The 23,030-nt window shown below is 40.0% G+C and overlaps 2 protein-coding genes across 2 annotated transcripts; one reads left to right on the forward strand and one right to left on the reverse strand.

Annotated features, from left to right (window-relative positions):
- Window positions 1–374: 374 nt before the first annotated feature.
- On the forward strand, window positions 375–4,262 carry LOC144070695 (growth arrest-specific protein 1). The gene has a single exon (XM_077595119.1). It carries the CDS (start codon window positions 784–786, stop codon window positions 1,534–1,536), a length of 753 nt encoding a protein of 250 aa, XP_077451245.1. The 5' UTR covers window positions 375–783; the 3' UTR covers window positions 1,537–4,262.
- Window positions 4,263–10,923: 6,661 nt separating this feature from the next.
- On the reverse strand, window positions 10,924–22,828 carry ulk3 (unc-51 like kinase 3). The gene is made up of 17 exons (XM_077587166.1): window positions 22,681–22,828; window positions 21,697–21,828; window positions 21,487–21,627; window positions 21,284–21,404; window positions 21,123–21,218; window positions 20,095–20,238; window positions 19,304–19,386; window positions 18,920–19,075; window positions 18,741–18,846; window positions 18,616–18,656; window positions 17,918–18,020; window positions 17,669–17,733; window positions 17,417–17,495; window positions 16,162–16,202; window positions 14,510–14,557; window positions 13,502–13,565; window positions 10,924–12,356 (listed from the first exon to the last, which is right to left on the reverse strand). The coding sequence occupies exons 2-17, from the start codon at window positions 21,808–21,810 to the stop codon at window positions 12,340–12,342; spliced, it is 1,419 nt and encodes a 472-aa protein (XP_077443292.1). The 5' UTR covers window positions 21,811–21,828; window positions 22,681–22,828; the 3' UTR covers window positions 10,924–12,339.
- Between the last annotated feature and the right edge of the window lie 202 nt (window positions 22,829–23,030).

The raw sequence follows: 23,030 nt of genomic DNA on the forward strand, positions 1-23,030 counted from the left end.
ATTCATCCAGTAATGGTTGTTTTCTTATTGCAAAACAGAAAATAACTAACAAATTGTAAATGTTACTTTGCTGATACCTACTGGTGAAAAAAAGTATAGCGAGTATTGTGCGCATATAAGCACCACTTTTGATTCAGTCATCATTTTTTTGAGTTACAAATAAGGCTTATATGCGAGAAAATACAGTATGTGCAGCTAGAGCTGCTGTAAATCTGCTCCTTGGCGACCAATCGGGTGCCAGGAGAGAGAGAAAGAAAGGGAGAGAGCGCATTTGAGAGAGAGGGTGAGTGAGAGAGAGAAAGAGCCCAAGTGAGAGAGGAAAAACAGAGAGAGAGAGCATGTAAAAAAACTTTTCTTTCTTGGGGGAGGGATGTTTTGAGCAAAGCTCTGTGGAGCGCAAAGCGTAACGGCACACAGAACGGAGGACAAAGAAGACAAGCACACCAGACCCAACGGAACCCTTTGGATACTTTCTACCACCATTCTTTTGCAGGAAACAACAAACTTTTCCCGGCTTTTCGCTGAAACGAAGGAGATGGTCACTGGCGCGCTCGCCCCGTCGACGCAGCAAGTACGTAAGAGTCGGAATCGGACGACCGGGTAAACCCGAGCGCGTTGCCGTTGGCGCGCTTTGCTTTTCCAACCACCCACCCACGCACGCACGCACGCACGCACGCGGCGTGACCTCATGACGTGCTTTCCGGGACTGGACCGGGTGTTTTGGTCCGGCGGCCAGGTTTGGTGATGCGCTACAGGGAGAAGGGTTCGAGTTAACCCCCGAGAATGAGATGTTGGCGCGGTGCCCTGGCACTGCTCCCGTGGATGCTGGTGGCGTTGGAGGCCCAGCTGGTCTGCTGGCAGGCCATCCTGCGCTGCCAGGCCGAACCCGACTGCGACCTGGCCTACGGCCAGTACTTGGCCGCCTGTGAGGACAACCTGCGGGGCAGCGGGCGCCGTTGCCCCAGCCACTGCATCAACGCGCTGATCCGCCTCAACCACACCGGCGGCGGGCCCGACCTGGAGAGCTGCGAGTGCGGCCGGGACGCCCTATGCCTGGGGACCAAACGCGCCATCGAGCCGTGCCTGCCACGCCGCCACCCGGACGACGGCGACGGGGGGATCGGCTGCATGGAGGCCCGGCGCCGTTGCGAGGAGGACGGACGCTGCCAGGCGTCCCTGGCCGCCTACCTGGCCTACTGCGGACAGCTGTTCAACGGGCGCAAGTGCTCGGCCAAGTGCAAGGCCACCATCCAGCAGATGCTATTCATCCCCGACGGGGCGCTGCTCAACCGTTGCGTCTGCGACGGCGTGGAGAGGCCCTTCTGCGAGGTGCTCAAGGAGAACATGAGCAAGCTCTGCTCCGTGGGGGACCACCACGCCGTCCACTCGGATCAGCCCGAGGCGGACGACGTGTACGAGGACGAGGACTACGACGCCAGGCAGGACGGGGAGGACGTCTACGGCGAGCGCTCGGCGGCTACCCGTTGGTTGGCCGCCTTTGGGGTGCTCCTGGTAGTTCCTCTTGGATGCTTGTGACCGTCAGATTTTATGCGGGAGGGGAAGCGGTCCCGTATCGGGGTTTGAAGCCGGAATAACTGGATGCGAGGATACAGGTTTTCATGATCGGTCGGACATTGCGCCGAAAAACCGAGGGTGAAAGAACAGGCGACAGTAGAACTTCACGTGTTTTTGATGATTCACTTCTGAGTCCTCTAGAAACCTTTGGGAATTCCCGATTTGGACGGACAGGGGTGGCCAAGTCCGGTCCTTGAGAGTCCTTATCCCACATGTGTCAAAGTGGTGGACCAGGGGCCAAATCTGGCCCGCCGCATCATTTTGTGTGGCCCGGGAAAGTAAATCATGAGTGCCGACTTTCTGTTTTAGGATCAAATTAAAATGAAGAGTATAGATGTATATTAAATTTCCTGATTTTCCCCCTTTTAAATCAATAATTGTCATTTTTTAATCCATTTTTTCTGTTTTTAGTTCAAAAATCATTTTGTAAAATCTAAATATATATATATAAAAAAGATAAAATAAACATTGTTTTAGATCTATAAAAAACTGAATATTCAGGGATTTTAATCCAGTTTTTTTAATCCATTTATATAAAAAAATCTAAATATTATATCTAAAATGGTCCGGCCCACGTGAAATCAAGTTGACGTTAAAGCGGCCTGCGAACCAACCCGAGTCTGACACCCCTGCCCAATCCAGTCTGTTTTCTCCAGGACCGGTCTTGGCCACCCCACCGGGTCTACGGTGTGCAGCAAGAAATCCTGGAAAAGCTGTCTAAAACCTCAACATTGGCCATTATTTTCCTTGTAGTGGACATTGAGTCCCAAACACAGGTCCAACCCACCGTCCTCTACGGCAACACACCCTATCGCAAACCAGACACTTGGAAGACCTGCCTCAAGGACATAGAACATACTTTTCAGGATTATACCGTCCAATTTGGTCTTAGATTCGGTTTTAGGACTACATCTAGAACCTGGGACTCCCATCCTCCAACCTAATCCCAAAAAACTGATGTCTCTTCATGAAGAGGGCTGGACACTCCCATTTGGAACAATCCAACAACCGCTCAACCCTCGTTAAGTAGCAAAACCACGTTGCCAATGGATTTACAGAACGGTCACCTTGAACTCCCCACCGTGGGAAAACTGCAAGCTAACTTTTCCGACTCCCTTTTTAAGGCTAAAATAAGTCGTTGGCCATCGTGGAGTGGCTCGCGGCTTTGGCTTGTTTACTCTTGGTGTCATTGCGACTTGGAGTCTTGCTTTATTAAGACCTTAAACAAATACCGGGCCTCTCTTTCCTTGTCCAGATCTGTTTGCTCTTCCACTTTTGTCACCCTAACCACACTTCAAATATTTGCGGGGGACGGGATCAAGTGCTTAAATGAAGTCAAGTAGCACAACTTTTGTGCTGAAGCCCCCTCCAGCTCCAGATTGTTTTATAGCACTTTTCCTGCCCGAAGCCCCCCTTCAAGCCCCCTTTCCTTCCCTTGACTTCATGCCTTTACGACACCTTTTTGTATTACTGCTAACTTTTGTATTCTCACATTATATTGCTTTTTTCTTCACTTTTGTGGCCTCAGTGTAGCTACAGCTAAAGCTAACGCTAAAGCTGCTCATAGCCCATATGCTAGCTTCATCTAAAATGGTGCTATTGCAAAGATAATGACTGCTAAACGTAGACAACTGCAATCAACGGTTTCTTGTATCCTCCTATTGTTCGAAGAAACGTACTATATATGGATTTTTAGCGTGAAAGTTGAATATACGAGGGGGGAAGGAAGTGCCTTTTTTGACCCGTGTATGTAAATGTTAAGTGAGCAACTTTTTACAGTCAAATGATAACTTTATAACAAAATGGAAGCCGGTCATTAAAATTCCAATAGAAATTAGGGGAGAAGTTTATGAATACAGTAATCCCTCGAAAACTATGGCCTAAAAAACACAACATAACAAACTATTGGTGATCAGATTTTAAAAAAAAAAGTGTGATTTATATTCCGGAAAATACGGTAATTGGCAGCCAATAAGTTTTAATTTGTCTTTAAGTTTAATTTGTTCATGACTAAAATTAGTACTTCTGTACTAATAAATACAATAAAAATTAACACTGACTATTAGTGTATTGCATTTTAAATGTACTTATTAATTTCATTCTGATATACAGTAATCCCTCAATTATCGCGGTTAATGTAGACCAGACATGCAAAAACTGCAAAGTATGGTCACGCCTATTTAAAAAATAATAATAATATATATTTTTTTTAACTTCAGTCGTAGTAGGAAGCGGAGAAAAGGGGAGTGGCTTCCGCTTGCGAGTTTCAGCGTGGATTTTCACCTTTTTATGGACTTACAAAAAATATATATTTAAAAAAAAATCAGCGATGTCGTGAAATCGCGATATTCGAGGGATTACTGTACATAGTACTGGGGGGGGGATTCTAAAAATGTTCAATTTCAACTTTAGTAGATATTTGATAATAGTAAAAAGTAACTAACACTGCACATCTGTCTCAAATAACACTGATTACACTTTGTAAACACAAAACATACTGAAACTGGATAAAAAATGTGCCAGCATAAATTCTATATTCTTATTCTTTTTTTTTTTACAGAAGAATGTTGATAAATGTTAAATTATAAAGCCAGAATATGAAGACGAATGTATATACAGTATTTGACAGTATTATGTGATGATATGAGGTGAGATAAGCCAGTGTAATAAACAAGTGTAGCTTGGAAGTCATGACTGACATTTTGCCAAATATGGAATGCTTTTAAAATTGTTTTACATGGTACGGGGGTAACGGGTCGACACGAGCGACTCACAGTTTAGAGGTCAGGGTTCCATATCCGGGCGTTTGCCTTCCTGTGCGCCGTTGGCATGTTCTTCCCGTGTCTGCGTGGAATTTCTCTCGGTACTCCAGTTTCCTTTCACATTCCAAAAAAAAAAGATTTTCCATGAAGATAACATTGATCAAAATACATCTGTACTAGTTTAGTTACTAAAGAGGTGCCAGATTTGATTATGTGACCGGTTTAAAGAAATATATTTATATTTTAAACTATTTATATTGACGCTAGTGAAACAAACTTCACAACAAAGAGCATAAAAGTCAAGAAAATTACGATCAAGAGAGCTCAATTCATCACATTGGACTATTTTCATATAAGTTTATTTATGATAAGCAACTTTTAAATTTGTTTCCAACCTTAATTTGTGATGCACAACAGATTTGCAAGAACAACAAAGGTTTCCACAAAAAAAAACCTTTTTATTGCTTTATTTTTTTATATTTTTGTTAAAATAAGGGAGAAAAAAATGATATTTTGCCCTCCGTAATACTAATATTATTAATATTATATAAACATAATATTTCTGATGTTCGGGGTGAACCGTCGGACTCGACTAGCATGCAAAAATATGCGTTTGGGATCTTTTTGGTGTCAATATTCGAGTCATATTATACAGTCAAATACCTGCTGTGAGCCTGTAAACTGCATTTATCAAATTAACAGTAACTTATCAAACAGGACAAAATATAAAAAATGTCAAAAACTATAATAGTGCGTCTTTTAAAGAGATCCAACACATGAACCAAGGCGAAAAAATGTACAAAATCACACAATAGTCACAATTGGCTAACAAATTGTCATCAGAACAATAGTACAGTATTGTGATACAAATCCACCCCAAGTCCCCCCCCCCCCCCAAAAGCACAATTCAAGCCCCCCTAAACTCGGTGCAGGTCAACAAAAGAATCTGAAATACAGCAGAGCCCCCTCCCCTTTTGCCCTTTAACCAGAATACCCCGAGTGCAGCACTTTGGACCACTAGCATGCATCTTAAATTCCTCTCAGACCAGCTCCTGGCCCCGCCCCTTTCCCCGTTTTCTGGGAGTAAAATCAAAACAAACACGAGTCGAGCGGCTTCGGGGCGAAATGTGCACGCTAAGTGTTGTGCGCGAGGGGGGGAAACAAGGGGCTTACACAGCTTTGCCACGACCCATTTTCCAAATTATCTGCATTCAGCATTTCTCCCAAACAAGTTCTCTTACCCGGCCATAACCCGGGAGCCCGACACCCCCCGCGCTCTCTACGCTGGGCCAAAATGGGAGGGACCCCCAGGATTTAGGAGGCTCTTGTCTCTCAGAGGTACAATGTTCCATTCATGATAACCATCCAGCCGCAGTGAACGGCCAACCTGCTCTATGGTGTCAGTGCGAGGGGGTTGAGTTGTGTCAAGCAACCCCCCACCCACCCAACTTCAACAGCCTGACACCAACCCCATGAAAGGTTTGGCAGTCAGATGTCAATGGGGGGAAAAAAAAGCTGAGCAAGTAGCATGTTGAAGAGTTTACAGAAGCACATGCGCGTCAATTTTTTGGAGGTTTTTGCAAAATTGCAAGAACAACTCAACTTGGAAATGCCAAACTAAGTTTGGCACCGTCAACTTTTCGGAAGTTTATGCAAAATTGAAATAACTTAACTGTGAAGTGACAAAACTGATCAGAAAACTAGGTTTATCAATGTCAACTTTTTGGAAGTTTATGCAAAATTTCAAGAACAACTCAATCAGAAATGCCAAAACTGATCAAAAACTCGGTTTGTCACCGTCAACTTTTCGGAAGTTTATGCAAAATTGAAATAACTTAACTCTGAAGTGACAAAACTGATCAGAAAACTAGGTTTATCAATGTCAACTTTTCGGAAGTTTATGCAAAATTTCAAGAACAACTCAATCAGAAATGCCAAAACTGATCAAAAACTCGGTTTGTCACCGTCAACTTTTCGGAAGTTTATGCAAAATTGAAATAACAACTCAACTCGGAAATGCCAAACCTGATTTTAAAAAAACGTGGTCTGTCACTGTCAACTTTTTGGAAGTTTATGTTAAATTGCAAGAACCACTCAACTTGTAAATGCCAAAACTGATAAAAAAAAACTTGGTTTGTCTCGTCAACTTCTCAGAAGTTTATGCAAAATTGCAATAACAACTCAACTCTGAAATGCCCAAAAACTCAGTGTGTCAACGTCTAATTCTCAGAAGTTTCTGCAAAATTGCAAGAACAAATCAACTCGTAAATGCCAAAACTGATTTAAATAATACTCGGTTTGTTGCCGTCAACTTTTTGGAAGTTCAAGCATAATTGCGATAACAACTCAACTCGGAAATGCCAAAACTGATCAAAAAATCAAGTTTGTCACCGTCAACTTTTCGGAAGTTTATGCAAAATTGCAGTAACGACTCAACTTGGAAATGCCAACACTGATCGAAAAACTTGGTTTGTCACCACCGTCAACTTTTCGGAGATTTATGCAAAATTACAAGAACTCAACTCGGAAATGCCAAAAGTGATCGAAAAACTCGGTTTGTCAACGTCAACTTTTCAGAAGTTAATGCAAAATTGCAAGAACAACTCAACTCGTAAATGCCAAAACTGATCGAAAAACTAGGTTTATTGCCGTCAACGTTTCGGAAGTTTATGCAAAATTGCAAAAACAACTCAACTCGGAAATGGCAAAACTGATCTAAAAAAAAATAGGTTTGTCAGCATAACATATTTTTGCAGGTGAATCTGAGTTATCTGATTTTGAGATGGGAGAAAAATATATTCAAATATTTTTTCCCAATTTGAACGGCGCTTTTTCAACATTATTTTCATATAAAAAAGGGTGATTTCAACAAAGCAATATTAAATCCTCTTTTTTTTACCGTTGAAGCCTCTTACATGTGTTACCAATTGACCACCACCACCACCACCACATCCAGCTGGGAACAAAGATTGAATCCCACTTGTGATGGGGTCTTACTCCCAAAACACTGGTCGGGCTGAACTTTGTCTTGACATTTTTTGAACCCTAACAAGAACTACTTATTTTTTTCTTTTTTAACTTGAACTTGCTATGACTGGTAAATTGATATTCCAGTGCGGTAGTCCTGAAACCCAAATGTAGCATTTTTGACATACCAAGTTGAATACCATAAACCAGAAAATATGCTAGTTAGGGGAAATTTAGTGTTCAAATGTTAAGGGGGTGTCTTTGAAATCAAAACATATAAAGCGATTCCAATATTGATGTTGGAAAATGAATGAGTAGTTTTACACTGTTTTGAACCAGTTGCGTCTATTAAGGTGGAATTACCGTAATCCCAGGACTATGGGTTTAGACTTTTTTCAAACTTTGGCTGATGCGACTTGTATGTTGATGTTGTTTTTTTAACTCTGACCACCAACAGGCTAATTTGTTTTTTTTAGGCTACAGTTATCTGAAAAAACTGATATGTTAACCGATACAAATTGAGCCAGTTGTTCTCCATTTTACTATTATTACTTTAATTTGAGAACACTAAAAAACACATAGAAGGAAGTATAGCAGTTGGCAGGTAGCCTAATTATTATTATTTTTTTAATTAAAAAATTTAGTGAAGACTCCTTAGACAAATGATGTGTTGCCAAAGAAGTAACTCTACACATATCAAGCCAAAAGTGAACCGGCAAAAAAAATCATTTCAAATAGTAAATAATTAGTTTTTCAATCGCCCCGCTTGCTTTTAGAGTCCAGGGGTCATAAATGTAAGATATTTACAATTCAGTAGGTTCCCAAAATTCGATGTTTAAGGAACTTGCATGGAAACATCTCCCTGGATTTACATTATTTGGGACTTACTAACTCATCGGGCTCACTTTTCACATTCCAACTCATCGCACGATAAAGTCAACGAGACTCCGCTACTGTACTGTTTTCCATCGAGTCAAGCGCCTTCTGCCTTGCTTTCAATGACCTCATTGATTTCCATTATGCAGAGGCAAACGGTTACATCATTTACTTTTATTTATAATAATTGAATTTCACAAGTTATAGATTGGTTTGAGGCTTTATTTTTGACTACTCTTTGACACAATCTCATTTAATTAGCGTACAAATTTGTAATAGTGAGACTTAAAATGAGCGTCCTTTAAATTTTCTTTACGTTTTCATTTAGCTAAGAAAATGACTGAAGATTTTCTCACTAACGGCAATAAACAGCTGAAAGCCGTGCGTTTGAGTAACCGGCGTAAAATAGACGTCGTGTTTAGAGAAGCTTTTATGACCACTTGAGGTGACCACAGCGCAAAGGTGTTAACTCGTAAAAACTGTCAGCCAAGATTGCTATGTGCAGTGCGCAAAAACTGAAATAAACACAATCCTAAGCTTTTCAAAGTGTGGTTCTCATGTCAAACGTTGGCATTCAGGCAACGCGCTCGTAACATAACATAAACAAATTTAAATGAACTTGGATTACGATGCAGACACACTCAAAAATAAATTTAATCTAACCTTACATTAAACGTAGTTCTAATTTTGTTTTGAATTTTGATACCTTTCTTCTCCCGGGTTGGCTCTATTCGTGTGCGGCCGATTGGTCGCCGGTCTTTTGGTCGTCGGTCTTTTGGTCGCGGTCTTTTGGTCGCCCGGACCGCGTCAACGGGCGACCAAAAGACCGGCGACAAAACAAGGTAAAACAACACGGTCTACGCATCAATAAAAGCCAACAATGGCCATGAGCAGTTTCACTGAGCCGACGTGTGAGTGTAGAAGAGTTTGTATGTACATGTGTTGCCCCTTTAAGAAGCTACGTCAGTCAGGGTCTTAACAAGTTATCCAACAAAAAACAATAAAAGTCCGGGAAATTTGGAGCTTTTCTTTAGCCTAATAATTAATAGGGCATTAAGTATGACTAAATAGTAATTCGCAGTTTGTATTTAGGGAATTTGAGCAACGATTTGTATGGTAATTATCAATAACCTTCCGGGTGACCAAAAGACTGGCGACCAAAAGATCGGCGACCAAAAGACCGGCGACCAATCGACCGTGCACCGCTCTATTTGCCCCGCCTCCACCCTGACTTTCACATGCAACCTATGGAGGGTTGTTTACTTTTGTCTTCCCTTCAAAATATTCCCAAAATGATGCACACAAATGTCCTCACGATAGGATAACGCACAACCACTTGCCAACGAGAAGTAGTATATACTCCTCTCGTAGTAGCGATCGCTCTCCCATTCGCACTGACTAACGGGGGAAAAAAACACTGAAAAAATGCAACGCTCCGGCCAGTGCTCGCAGAGATATTACACGAGGGAGTTGCGACCAGAAAGACAGTGGCCATGATGTTCTTATGAGCAGCCTCTCGCTCGTATATCCAAATTTGTCTCGAAAATTGCCCGAAATTTTACTCGTATCTCAAATTGCTCGTATGTCGATTTACCACTGTAATTATAAAATGTCCTTACTTCCTGGTTCTCTCCTCCCCCTCCATGGACGCCCTCCAGCTGTTCCAGATGATGACGACTTCAGGACAAAGATGATCACTGCCTTGACGGCTCAATGTTCAAAAAAATTCTCGATGAGGCTTCATCTTTATTTCCCACCTGTCTTCTTCTCCTTTAATAAATACACATCAATTATTACAAGGACAGCTGTGTCAACATTCAAAACACTGTATTAAACAACAGAACCCAGTGCAGGTGCTGCCAACATACATATTTATACTTTAATCTTATTCTTTTCCCTCCAAATTAAAGCTCTTTTGGAATATTACAGCATGTGTTTGAAATCAAAACAGCCTGCCCGGACCTCCAACGGTGAGGATTATCAGCCTAAATCTTTTCGTTTTAACCCAGCATGTACTGCCTGTGTGAGACACACGAACGCACGCACATACCCACGGATTGGCCGGGGGTGCTGGCCAAACCTGGAGCTCCAGAGTAAACAAGGCCTGGGCCGCACCTCCCCGGCTCGTCTTTCATGGCGGTGGGAATGGCGTCCATCAGTGGAGAGGACATGGCGAGGCTGCGGTCAAGCCACAGGAGAGGCATGCAAAGGGGGGGGGGGGGATTGTGAAATACAGTGGAGCCTCTAAAGTCCAATGAGGTAGAAAAAAAATTGGGGATGAACCAAAAAAGGTCATATGTACAGTTTTTTGGGGGGGATTTTACATTTTGTGCCTTTTCTATGGTTGCAAAAGTCATCTGAAGTCTCAATTCTGAAAGAAAAGTTGTTTTTATTTCATGTTGTATTTTATTCAATGAGTATTTAATCCATTTAACCACTGAATTGAGTAATTATTGTTGGGATTATAACCTTGTGTTGGTTAATGTTTTATATTTTTGTATATATATATATATATATATATATATATATATATATATATATATATATATATATATATATATATATATATATATATATATATATATACACACACAAATATATATACAAATATATACATACATACATACATATATATATATATATATATATATATATATATATATAAAATTTATTTCATCCAGTATTCGGGAAATTTCCCTTTTGTGCATTCTTGGTTGTTTTGACAGGTTTTTTGTTATTCGCTTATAAAGTGAATATTAACACTGACTGAACACATACAATTGCACCTTGCAAAAAAACTATATTATTTATATAACTTCTTTTTGGCAGCGGACAAAGACAAAATATTTTTTGTTATATTTCTTGTCTATCAATTTCATTTCAAACGATGCTAATTTTTGTGACCAAGTGAATGACGTATATTATGCTATATTAACATTAAGCTATCGGCCATTCGAATAATGACCTGCATTTTGTATTTAAATGCACAATATGCCATTTTCTTTTTTATGTGTATAACTTTAACGTTTAGCTAGTATCTGTATATACACAAATGCAATTTAAATGCAATTTGTCACAGCTGATTACATTTATTTTTCAGCCTTAAAAGTAAGTCATTACACTTTATTGACAATACGTTCTATATTTTGCCACATTTTTCCCTTTACCCGCTTTTTTACACGAGGAATTAGTTTATAAATTCACAACAAAAATGCAAGTTGACTTTAAACGTTCCACTATATGTACACATTAGTAAAAGCTACAGTACAATCGATTAAGTATCCACCAGCAGGCTTTTTCACAGTTTTCCCACAATTACCTTTTGAATTAAATCCCTTTTACTTGTTGACCAGAGTCACAATTGTTGGTCAAAAGAAATATGTAGGAATCAATTACTTTCTAGGCAGTGCAAAATGTATAAATAATAAATAAAGCTGATAAAGAGCATTAGCTCATGTTTATGATTAGCCTAAATGCTAGCAGAGAATATGTCAAGCTATTTTGTCTATTTGACCTCAGTCTACGGAGTAAATAAAAAAATAAAGTAATCCCTCGAATATCGCGGCTTCACGACATCGCAAATTTTTATTCTTGGGCAATTTTTTTTTTATTAAATGTTTTTTTTAAGTTGATAAAAATGTGAAAATCCACGCCGAAATTCGCAAGCGGAAGCCACTCCCCTGTCCTCCACTAGCTACTAGAAGTTATTGTTTTTTTTTAAATGTATTTATTTATTTTTTAAATGGGGGTGAACCTACTTCGCGGTTTTTCTTTTATCGTGACCATGTCTGGTCTACATTAACCGCAATAATCGAGGGATTACTGTAGAATGGCACCCCTTGAACCATTCAGTGTAAATCCAGTTTTGAAGGTTAAATGTTGTAAACAGTGTTTTTTTTGTTGTTGTAGGGGTGTCACAGTGTGTTGTAGTATTTGACAAGCTTGACAAGCTCGGCTCTCTTGACATGGTACCTCACCAACAGCAACAACCAGAACATGGAATGCTCTGGCAAGTCCAAGCCCAGAAGTGTGGGAGGTGAGTTGGGGGTGCAGGTTTGATTTGGCATGGAGCACCGAAAGCCATTAGGGTGAAGGCTTTGGCTCGGTATGACGAGCCAGAGTCCAAAGCCAGCTGCGTTCCCATCGTGTCCTTTCAGGGTTACTGAACACAGCATGCTGACAGGACAGAAAGAAGAAATTTATCATTGTTTACTGTAAAATATCGTCTTTCAGAGAAACGGTAATAAAACCAGTGTTTCTTCCAAAAAACTTGTTGTTGGAGAAACATTGGCAGCTTCTCATGATTTTGGGGGAAAATCAAATGTTAAAATGAAAAGAGTTGCGAGGGTACTGGAACATATCCCAGCTAGCAAATTAATGTTCAATTGTGTTTTTTTCCTTTGTAGTACTGCTTTAGCCTGGCAGCCCACCGTGCTGGGCAAACAGTATACTATAGTAAATGCCAATTCCAGTCCTCGAGAGCCTCTATCCGGTCTGTTTTCCATATCTCCCTCCACCAACACACCTGAATCAATTAATTGGGATCGGTGTGAAGCTTCTGGACAGCTTGCTGATGAGTTGCTCATTTGATTCAGGTGTGCTAGAGGAGGGAGATACGAAAAACAGACTGGATAGGGGCTCTCGAGGACCGGAATTGGGCACTCCTGGTATATACATAACTTTAACTTTATAACTTTATTCATCCCGTATTCGGGAAATTTCGTTGTCACAGTAGCAAGAGGGTGAGGATGCAGAAATAGGAAAGGCATTTTAGACATAAATAGATAGGTAATAAGTATAATATATATATATATATATATATATATATATATATATATATATACATACACACACACATATACACATACGTGTACATAGGGTGAATGAACTTATAGCGCAAAATATTTTTCTTCATAGTACATACGTACATATGTTCTAACCAAAGTTTGCTCACTAGTAGCGGCTGCAATTGGCCGCACGCCAACCGAGTGCGGCTAGCTGCCATCGTGTGGTTTTTATTAAAATAACTTCAGCGGGAATACGAAGAAGCCACGTACTTTGGGAAATTTGAGCTGCCTCTCCAGTGAACGTGGTGGAAAAAAAGGGATCTATAATTCCGCAGGAATTTCTGACTAAGTACAGGATATTGTCCGGGCTTTCTAAGACCGCTATCCATCTTGGAGAAGACCATAGAAAGGAGGTTACGGTGAGTTTTTCCACATACTGGAGTTTAATTAGATATGGACACAAGAGGCGGGGAAAGAGAGAAAATGGCGACGCACTGTAAATCGTTCTTCACGTGACAACTATGCGATACTCACAGCTTCTGACGGAGTCTGCTAATGGTTCCCGATCTAGCGAAGCAGCTCTCTCCGTCTCCTGCATCTGTAAAAATGCATTTTAGTCAATTCTCAAATATTCTCAATACGTAGATCTGAACCCCCGAAAACATCATTTACTTTGTTTCTTCATATTTTCTTTACATGAAAGTACAACATAGACAATGTATCATCTAGAGAGAAAAAAGAAACTCCCGATTTAAGATTTTTTAAAGTCTGCAAGTCTTAAGTACTAACTAATTTTTCAGTATTCTTAAACTTATTGTCAACTTTTTCATTTTCTGAACCGCTTATTCTCACAATAGTCGCAGGGGGTGCTGGAGCGTATCCCGGTTAACTATGAGCACCAGGCAGACACCCTGAATCGATGGCCGACCAATCGCAGCCCACAAGGAGACGGGCGACCAATCATAGTTAGGGCCAATTTAGAGTGTTCAACCAGCTAGCCTAGTCTAGCATGCATGTTTTTGGGATGTGGGAGGGAACCGGAGAACCTTGAGAAAACCCATGCAAACCCGGGGCGAAAAATTGTCATTATTTTTTAAATTTATTAGTAGCCATGCTCAAATCCAGGTCGGTCCACCTGTGTGGAGTTTGCATGTTCTTCCCGGCCGTGCGTGGGTTTTCTCTGGGTACTCCGGTTTCCTCCCACATCCCAAAAACATGCATGGTAGGCTGATTGGACACTAAATGTGAGCGTAAATAGTTGTTTTTCTCCTTGTGGCCTGTGATTGGCTGGCCACTAATTCGGGGTGTCCCCCGCCTCTGGCCCAAAGTCAGCTGGGATAGGCTTCAGCACCCCCGCGACCCTAGTGAGGATAAAGCAGTTCAGAAAATGAGATGAGTAGCCATGCTATACAAATGAATGAAAAAGTGATTTTTTTAGACTGCCACTAGCACTATAAATCAGTTGGGATAGGCTCCAGCACCCCCACGCGACCCTAGTGAGGATTTTTATACTGCCACTAGCTGAACGCAAAACACCCTCACCTTGATGTTCTTCTTGAGGTACTCCGCTCTGCTCATAAGGCTTTTAATCTAGACAAAAAAAAATGACAGCTGTTGAAAATCAAGTTTCATCTGTGAGCATTTGGCAATTCGGTACAATTATCATGTTTTTAAAACATTAAAAAAACAACCGAGGAAGTGAATTATGACCGAGGCGGGGGGAATATTCACCATGGACATAAATGAAAGCTGGCATTCAGATGCATTGTGGGTAAAGTACAGTGTTTTTCTGACCTGTACTCAGCAGCACAAGACAGGATGTCTGAGTCTTTGCTGCAGTAGTGTGGAATGTGCCTTATTATTTTTTTAAACTCTCCGGTGAGACCTTCGGGCTCACGGAAGTGCAGTGCCAAATTTGCTAGAGAGGGGAAATTAGGAAAACATTTCAGAGGGGACACGTGTGCTTTTAAACTGGGGGGCCGCAGATTAGGAAAAAGTAAGGCGACTTGTAAACTTCTACACAATGATGAGACCTCCATGGTTAGGCTCCGTACTTCCCCTGGCGTTGCAAATTATCATCTTGACCGCAGTTTTTTTTTTAATTCTACCCTCAAACCACGAGCCTTTAATCATTGTGCGTCATAAACATGAAGGGACTTTGCATAGGTTGCACTTTCTCGATGGTAAAAATCACCCAAGTTGCAGGAGATTCATGGAAATGAGGATTCCAGACTCGGTCTTGGACTCCCCAGTGGTCCCATGTTAAAGCTATGTTTGATTCATTGTTGTCTTGGAATGTTTGTGGTTGTGCGTGTTGACAATGTGTTCCACATTATTGTGTAATTAGTTAAATAAACATTTAGTTAGGGTTTTTTTTCAGGCCAACTTTGGATATGTAGTGTTTCTGTCTCTTTGAATCACGGGTGACATTTGGGGCCCACATGTAAAATTATGAGTGTTCACATTGTTTCTCACAAATTTTTAGATTAGATTAGATAACTTTTCATCCTGTATTTGGAAAATGTCATTGTCACAGTAGCAAGAGGGTGAGAATACAGACTTAGCAAAATATGTTTTAGATATAAATAGATAAATAAATGTGTATACATATACATATAAGTTGTACTTGGTAAAAGCTCAAGGACTACAAAAACTACATAATGTTTACTCTTTATTTTGATTTTTTTCCAAATAAATGTTGAAAAAAATAAGCATTTAAAATGTCTCCCTTTTCTGTGTGTATATATACATATATATATATATATATATATATATATATATATATATATATATATATATATATATATATATGTATTTTGATTAAAACATAAAAAGGAGACAAAATTTAGTTTTTTTCGGTTTTATAATTGCAAATCAAAAAGTTAAAAATTGGATAAAGAGAACCACCACTTTCTTTAAATATAAATAAATAAAAATAAATAAATATATGTAAATATGTGTATATATAATTGTAGAAAATGATGTCATCGCATTTGACTGTGCTTTTGGATCATTTTACATCTCCATTTATAAGGGAGACAGTGATATATGTATACTAATATAAGTGTAGTGAAGTAGGCAGAAGATGATGGATTGCAGCATTATTTGGTTTCTACCTAGAAAAATAGTAGTCAAGTGGGCTCGGGGGGGCTAACGGTGACGTGATTGGTGGGCGCAAAAATGGCAAGGCTCACCTCAACGTGGAGCAGCTCACGTCGGCGGCCCTGCGGCTCAGCTGAAAGGAACAAAAGAGAGAGAAAGAATAATGAGCACGTTGTTGTACACTGTTTGAGCCACTAATGGAATAAACCACTTTGCCACAAGCCCAAATTCCCATTTGGGGGTGCTGGAACATTAAGATCGCAGGCACATTCTAAAAATCATGTCCGCAATCCAATTTGCCAGGCCACTAAAAAGATCACGTCAGCATATTTGCATGTCGTTGTCAATGCCTGAATGAAAATGGAGGGAAAGTGAGAGTGAAAGTGAGTCGGCGGGGCGCTTCGGCAACACAGAAGGCCATTGAGTAAGTGTGTCCTTGCATGAGGCCATGAGCTCATGCTCTCATGTTAGAGCCACTCCAGTGGTGAGGCTTTTTTTGGGGGGCCGAGATGATGGGACCCGGCGCCCGCTAGGGCCCCTGCGTGGCGTGCGGTATGGGAGCCACGCCATCTGCTTCCCATTTAGGCTTCGCTGCAAACACAAAATGCTTTATCTTCGGTTGATGAGAGCCTGAAGCAGCCACTCTCCCAATCAGGATGCTTTCAAAAGAGCCCTAACCACAATGTGGACATAGCAGTGATTTCCGCTTTAAGGATACGTGCTTAAATTCAGTTCTCAAATTCAACACAATGAACCGACTTAATGGCCATCTTTGATTTACAGTGGTACCTTGAGATACGAGCTTAATACGTTCCAGGACTGAGCTTATATATCGATGTACTCGTAACTCAATAGAAATGAACTAAAAACAAATTAATTTGTTCCAACCCTCTGAAAAAACACCAAAAACAGGATATTAAAATGGAAACACATTTTTATTTGTTCTAATTCGCCATCTATTAACAAAGTAACAAATAACTAGTGGTTTAATAGTACTAAAATTAGACGGATTTTGCGGACGGGGAGACTTTTTTGCACGGCAACGCGCTCGTAACATAACATAAACAAATTAAAATGAACTTGGATTACGATGCAGACACACTCAAAAATAAGTTTAATCTGACTTTACACTAAACTTAATTCTAATTTTGTTTTAAATTTTGATACCTTGCTTCTCTCGGATTGGCTCTATTTGCCCCGCCTCCACCCTGACTTTAAGACGCAGCCTATCGAGGGTTGTTTGCTTTTGTCTTCCCTTCAAAATAGAAATGAGTTCTCAGAAAATGAGTTGAGATGAGTTATCTGAATGCTAAAAAAAATGCTCCGTTTTGGAAGGAGTTGATCTACCTGCAAGCACCAACAGGAGTTCTCCTAAACACCTCTGGTATTCATCTAAGGCCTCATTTTCATCCATTCCACTTTGTTCCTAAGACAAAAACACCAAGACAGCAGTCGGTTATCTTCGGATTTCTGCAAGAAACTAGCAGACCTACAGTAGCTGTCCACAAATCACTGAAATAACCAATAAAATCTTTAAAAAAGGACTTAAAACTCCAGTTATGACAATTTTTTTTAGCATTCCTTCCTTGGTAGGCTTACCTTAGCGATGATTTCTGAAGCCATATCCAGCGCTGCCAGCAAGCGGGGTTGCTCACGAGACATTTCTACATGGTGAAGGTAAGACACATTTTTAAATGAGATTTTTAAAATAGCCTATCATCACAGGCCAACATGTATCGATTAACAACCATTAACTGCAACTCCGATGGTTCAAACAGACAAAGTAGGCTACCGAAAAGAAACACAGAATGGAGTGTCCAAGGGACACGCCTTTGCAACATTTCCTACCTCGGAGAATGTCCCTGGAAGTGCGCGCCTCTTCGAAGATTAGCTTGTTGTCTGATGCTACCAGGGCTTTCAGTTCTTCTGCACGGGATGCATACTGACGGACCTGCAGGGCAATTTTCAACATGACATAGGCATACATGTTTTAGGGTAGAGCTAAATTCAAAAAAATTACAAGTATCACTAGAGTAACTTATAAAACATTAAAGTAATATTAAAATGGGAAAGAAGAACCAAAAGGAAAGCATATTAACAGTTTTTGGATAATTATGGCCCAAAAACAAGCTATTGGTGATCAGATTTTTTAAAAAGTGTGAGTTATATTCCATAAAATATGGTAATTGGCAGCCAATGAGTTTTAATTTGTCTTTAGGTTTAATTTGGTCATGACTAAAATTATTACTTCAGTACTAATAAATACAATAAAAATTAATATTGACTAATATTGTATTGTAATTTTAAATGTACCTATTAATTTCATTCAGATATACAGTAATCCCTCGATTATCGCGGATTATGTAGACCAGACATGGTCGCGATAAACGAAAAACAGCAAAGTAGGGCACCCCTATTAAAAAATATATTAAAAAAATTAAAAATATATATATTTTAAATATAGATATTCGAGGGATGACTGTATTATTATTTTTTTACCCATTTTTTTGCCTATAAACTATTGAACAATATGTTTTCGTACTCACCTTTAGCCTTAGGCTATCTTTTCGCTGCCTGTCTGTCTCATCTGAAGAAGAGGACATACAAGGTCATATTTTCATTTTTTAACAAGTAATAATGCACTTGAGAGAAAACTTGTATGTATTCGTACAATAAATAGCAGGGACAAAATGCTCCAGGGCACTGCAATAAAAAGAAAGTGCAGCGGTCCTCTCGCCATCCTGGTCCTTCTGCACTGCCTGGAGGACCAGTTCTTTCTGAAAGGAATCAAAAAAATCATGGACCGACCTCAGCAAAAACATGGCACGAACAATTCTTCTGGTCTCTTACCGCCTTTCCCAAGCTCTCGGCACTCGGCATGTGTTCCATGTCCACGAAGGGGTGCGTGAAGAACTCGGCGAAGGTGATCCGCGTATCGGGGTTTCTCTCCAGGAGACGCGAGAGGAGGTCACGACAGTGCTTGGAGACCCTGGCTCCGGGAGGGATCTGGTTTTCAACAACATAATAGGAACAAGGCATTCGAAAGGTTGGAAGATGGTTGACAAAGACCACAATTAAAAAAAGAAAATTGGAGTTATTTTTTTCTGTGGCAAGTCCAAAAATAAGAACATGGTGGATAAGTGATTTTTCTAGCAAAGTGGGCCACCTAGTGGATTCAAATGTACAGAAATACATAAAGAAAAGAATGATGTCATCTGAAATGCAGATGCTTACCTCAATGGGTTGGTTGCTTCGAATCTTTTCTTCCAATTCTGAAAACGATCGTGATGCAAAAGGGGCTCGTCCAAATAGTGCCTCTACATGGATTACACAAATTATAAACAGGTCATCCAGGTTTTTAATGTACCCCTATTAACCTTTTATTTATTTTCTATCTTATAGTATTCCAATGGTGTCCAAACTATGGCCGGAGGGCCAACTGCGACCTGCTGCCTAGTTATTAATAGGTCCATAGCGAATGAAAAAAATGTCATTCAATATGGCATGCATAAGAAGCTAAAATTAGGCCTACATTATTTCGCACATTTCAGTTTTTTTTTTTTTTTTTGCAATTTTAACAATGCTTCTCCATTAGGTCAGGGGTCAAAACCTCCAACATGTTGAAATCAAGGTAGAAAACGAATGTTTTAAAAATGTTTAAAAAAATATAAAAATGTTTAAAGAAAATTAGAAAATGGAAAAAGAAATTAAAAATGTTTAAAAAATAAAATAAAACATTTAGAATGTCAGTATTTTGTAAGAATGTCAGTATTTTGTTTTATTTACACAAAAAACCTAATGTGATGAATTGAGCTACATTGGTGGTGATTTCCTTGACATTTTTTTCTTTTTACGCTGGATATGTTCACCTTCGTTTGGAGAAAAAAAATGTTCAAATTGTAATGATATATCATACAAAAAAGTTTAGAGAGGCCTGCTTTTATGCATTTACTCCTACAATATTTGATTACGTTTATAACGATGTCGTTTAATTCCCCATAGTCTTGAAAGAACCCGACACTAACCGTAAAGAATAACTCCCACCGACCAGAGATCCACTCTGGAGTCGTACTGGCGTCGACAAACCATCTCGGGAGCCATGTACAAAGGAGAGCCTCTCAGCACGCTCTTTTCGTCCCACGGTGACATGTACTGGGCGAAGCCAAAGTCTGACATGGAATTAGAATTAGCAGCAATTCGATATCTTTACAAGCAGGATTTAATAGTAAACATTCGTACTACATAGTAACCATGGGTACTTGACCAGTACCTTATATGGCAGTAGTCACAAAGTGAGTAGTATATGCAATTCAGGAGCAGGTATTTGTCCCAACTGGATGTTTTTTTGCATGCTAATCGAGTCCAAGTCACCTGATACGATGCCTCAGAAATGCGTTAGAGATGCAAAGCTAGCACACCCAAATGTCTTCTTTTTGAACAAATCCAATATTACAGCCACATAAAAAGGTTAGGGGAAAAAAATAAAAAATAAAAAGCGACCCGATTCCGATCCTCTGAAAATGACCGATTTCTGGGACATCCCTAATTTTGTACCGATAAGATTTAATAAAGGCGGCCCGGCGGCTAAGTGGTTAGCGGTGTCGGCCTAACAGTGGGGGACCTGGGTTCAAATCCAGGTCGGTCCACCTGTGTGGAGTTTGCATGTTCACCCCGGGCGAGCGTGGGTTTTCTCTGGGTACTCCAGTTTCCTCCCACATTCCAAAGACATGCATGGTAGGCTGATTGGACACTCTAAATTGCCCCTAGCTATGAGTGATTGGTTGTTTGTCTCATTGTGCCTTGCGATTGGCTGGCCACCAATTAAGGGCATTCACTGCCTCTAGCCTGAAGGCAGCTGGGATGGGCTCCAGCACCCCCCGCGACCCTAGTGAGGATGAAGCGGTTAAGAAAATGAGATGAGAATGAGATTTAATCAATGCAAGGAACATCTCTTAGTAGATGAAATCATTAATTATTGACATGATTATTTCCAAGTCATAGTATCGCTATAAACAATATTAACAATAATACTAGATTTAATAACAGTGCTTACCTGCTAGTTTGAGGACAGAGCCACACAGCAAGATGTTCTGCGGTTTCAAATCCAAGTGGGAAATGTTTCTATCATGTAGAAATTGGAGAGCACAGGCTGCCCATTCGACAAATTTAGCTGGGCTGCTGAAATCAAATAAAAAAGACGGTTTGCGAATTCACCTATTTGCTGCAGAAAACGTCGTGCGATTCCCTCCGGCAAAATCCGACGACTGCGGATGAAACGAGACAGATCTCCACCAGAACACCATTCCAAGATTAAATAGATGTTCTCAGAATCCCACTGAAGGTAAAACATGGTCCTCTTTTTTACAGTGGAATAACAGCAAGTTCACATTTTGAGAAAACTAAAAAAGTGAGCTCACCACAAAGTCTTTCAGCTGGACAATATGCGGGTGGCGCACGGTTTTGAGGATCTCAATCTCGGTGAGCAGGTTCTCCGTGGAGGCCTTGTTCAGAGTCTTTTTGGAAACCACCTTCACCGCCACGGCCTCTCGACTATCTCCCTGCAAAGACGTGATGATTGAGGAAGCCATTTTGTGTCAAAGGAAGAGAAATGATGATATTTTTCTTACTTTTCGATAGGCCTTGTAAACTGTAGCGTACGTACCGCTACCCAGCCGCTCCGTCAGGATAAAGTCGTCCAGTTTCGGAGGGGCGAAGCTGGAGGGCGACGCCATTTTGAGCATATGGCCAGCAGTTATTGGCTGAAATGTAAGCATATTGGGATGCTTATAACAAAGCTGCTGGTTATTTTTAACCAAAATATAACTAAATATATTTATTTGGCCAAATATGAAAATCAAATGTGTTTTTTTTTACTGAAATAACATGTTTACTCATAATAATATCATGAATGAATGAATCTTTTATATATTCAACAGTTTAAGAACTATTAGTAGACAAAGCTGTTTCATATGTCGCATTGTCGAACACTAAACATGTGTATTATAATACATATTTTGGAGAATTGTGGAAGAAAAACAATGTATTTGCACTTATCTCAAGTCAAAGTGACAAATGTGTCATTAAAAATGGAGGACATCATTTTTGGTTTCTGTTTCGAAATTGCATTATACTATTTTATGAGTGAAGAATCATAGATATGATCTGTTGTTTATTAAAAGAATGTCAAATCTACTTTTATTCAGAACTCAATCTCCCGAACAGCAGCAATATTATACAGCAAATACTATTTTAACAGTTGGTGGTCATGTGCATCATTTAAACCGCTATTCATTATAAATAATCACGACAATTAATCTTCCCAAACAGGAAAAACAGAATGACGTAAAGCGTCATTACTTCAGATGGGCTGATTCACCTACTATAAATACGGATACATTTCGCGTTAATATAGAGCAGTAAAACAACTTTAAGGATGCCCGAATAACTTAATTAAGCATCCTTACAGTTTGAATGCTACCAAAATAAACCTCTGGCTAGCGATAGCAAAACTGTAGCAAAACAATAAAGTATCCGGACACTAAGCAGTCATTCGCCTGTCACTTGAACAATTACACTTTAATTCTAACCACATTAAGCATGACAGTATTTACCTTTACAGTACTTAATCCATGACAGGCTTGTGGCAAAAGAAATGTTTACATCCCTGTCAGCCTGTTTGCACTTTGGCTTCGGTGGTCACGTGACGTGAGCCGCATGGAGAACATGGCATTGCCCCCTATCGTTCAAAACCAGTACTGCAGTGCACCTGCTTGAGAGTGGTCGTATTTTACAAAGGCAACATATGAGGCTAGATGTCTGTATATACTTTGAAGTAGCTATAGGTTGCCTAATTTTGTTGTCTATTTTTTTATTAAGCGATGTCATAAATTTATTTATTACTTATAAATTCCTCATATATGTTTTTATTTTAAACAGCCGACCTTTAGAACTAATTCTTAAA

The sequence above is a fragment of the Stigmatopora argus genome, chromosome 2, assembly GCF_051989625.1.
Source record: "Stigmatopora argus isolate UIUO_Sarg chromosome 2, RoL_Sarg_1.0, whole genome shotgun sequence".
Classification (NCBI taxonomy): domain Eukaryota; kingdom Metazoa; phylum Chordata; class Actinopteri; order Syngnathiformes; family Syngnathidae; genus Stigmatopora; species Stigmatopora argus.

Bases quoted from the DNA above. Each gene is read 5' to 3' on its own strand.
- ulk3 (XM_077587166.1), bottom strand. From the start codon at position 21,810: ATGCTCAAAATGGCGTCGCCCTCCAGCTTCGCCCCTCCGAAACTGGAC. The intron at 18,657-18,740 runs GTACGAATACAT...CCTCTTCTTCAG, and splicing joins TTTTGTCCCTGCTATTTATT to ATGAGACAGACAGGCAGCGA. The intron at 17,496-17,668 runs GTAAGCCTACCA...TTTTTGTCTTAG, and splicing joins CTTCAGAAATCATCGCTAAG to GAACAAAGTGGAATGGATGA.
- LOC144070695 (XM_077595119.1), top strand. From the start codon at position 784: ATGAGATGTTGGCGCGGTGCCCTGGCACTGCTCCCGTGGATGCTGGTG.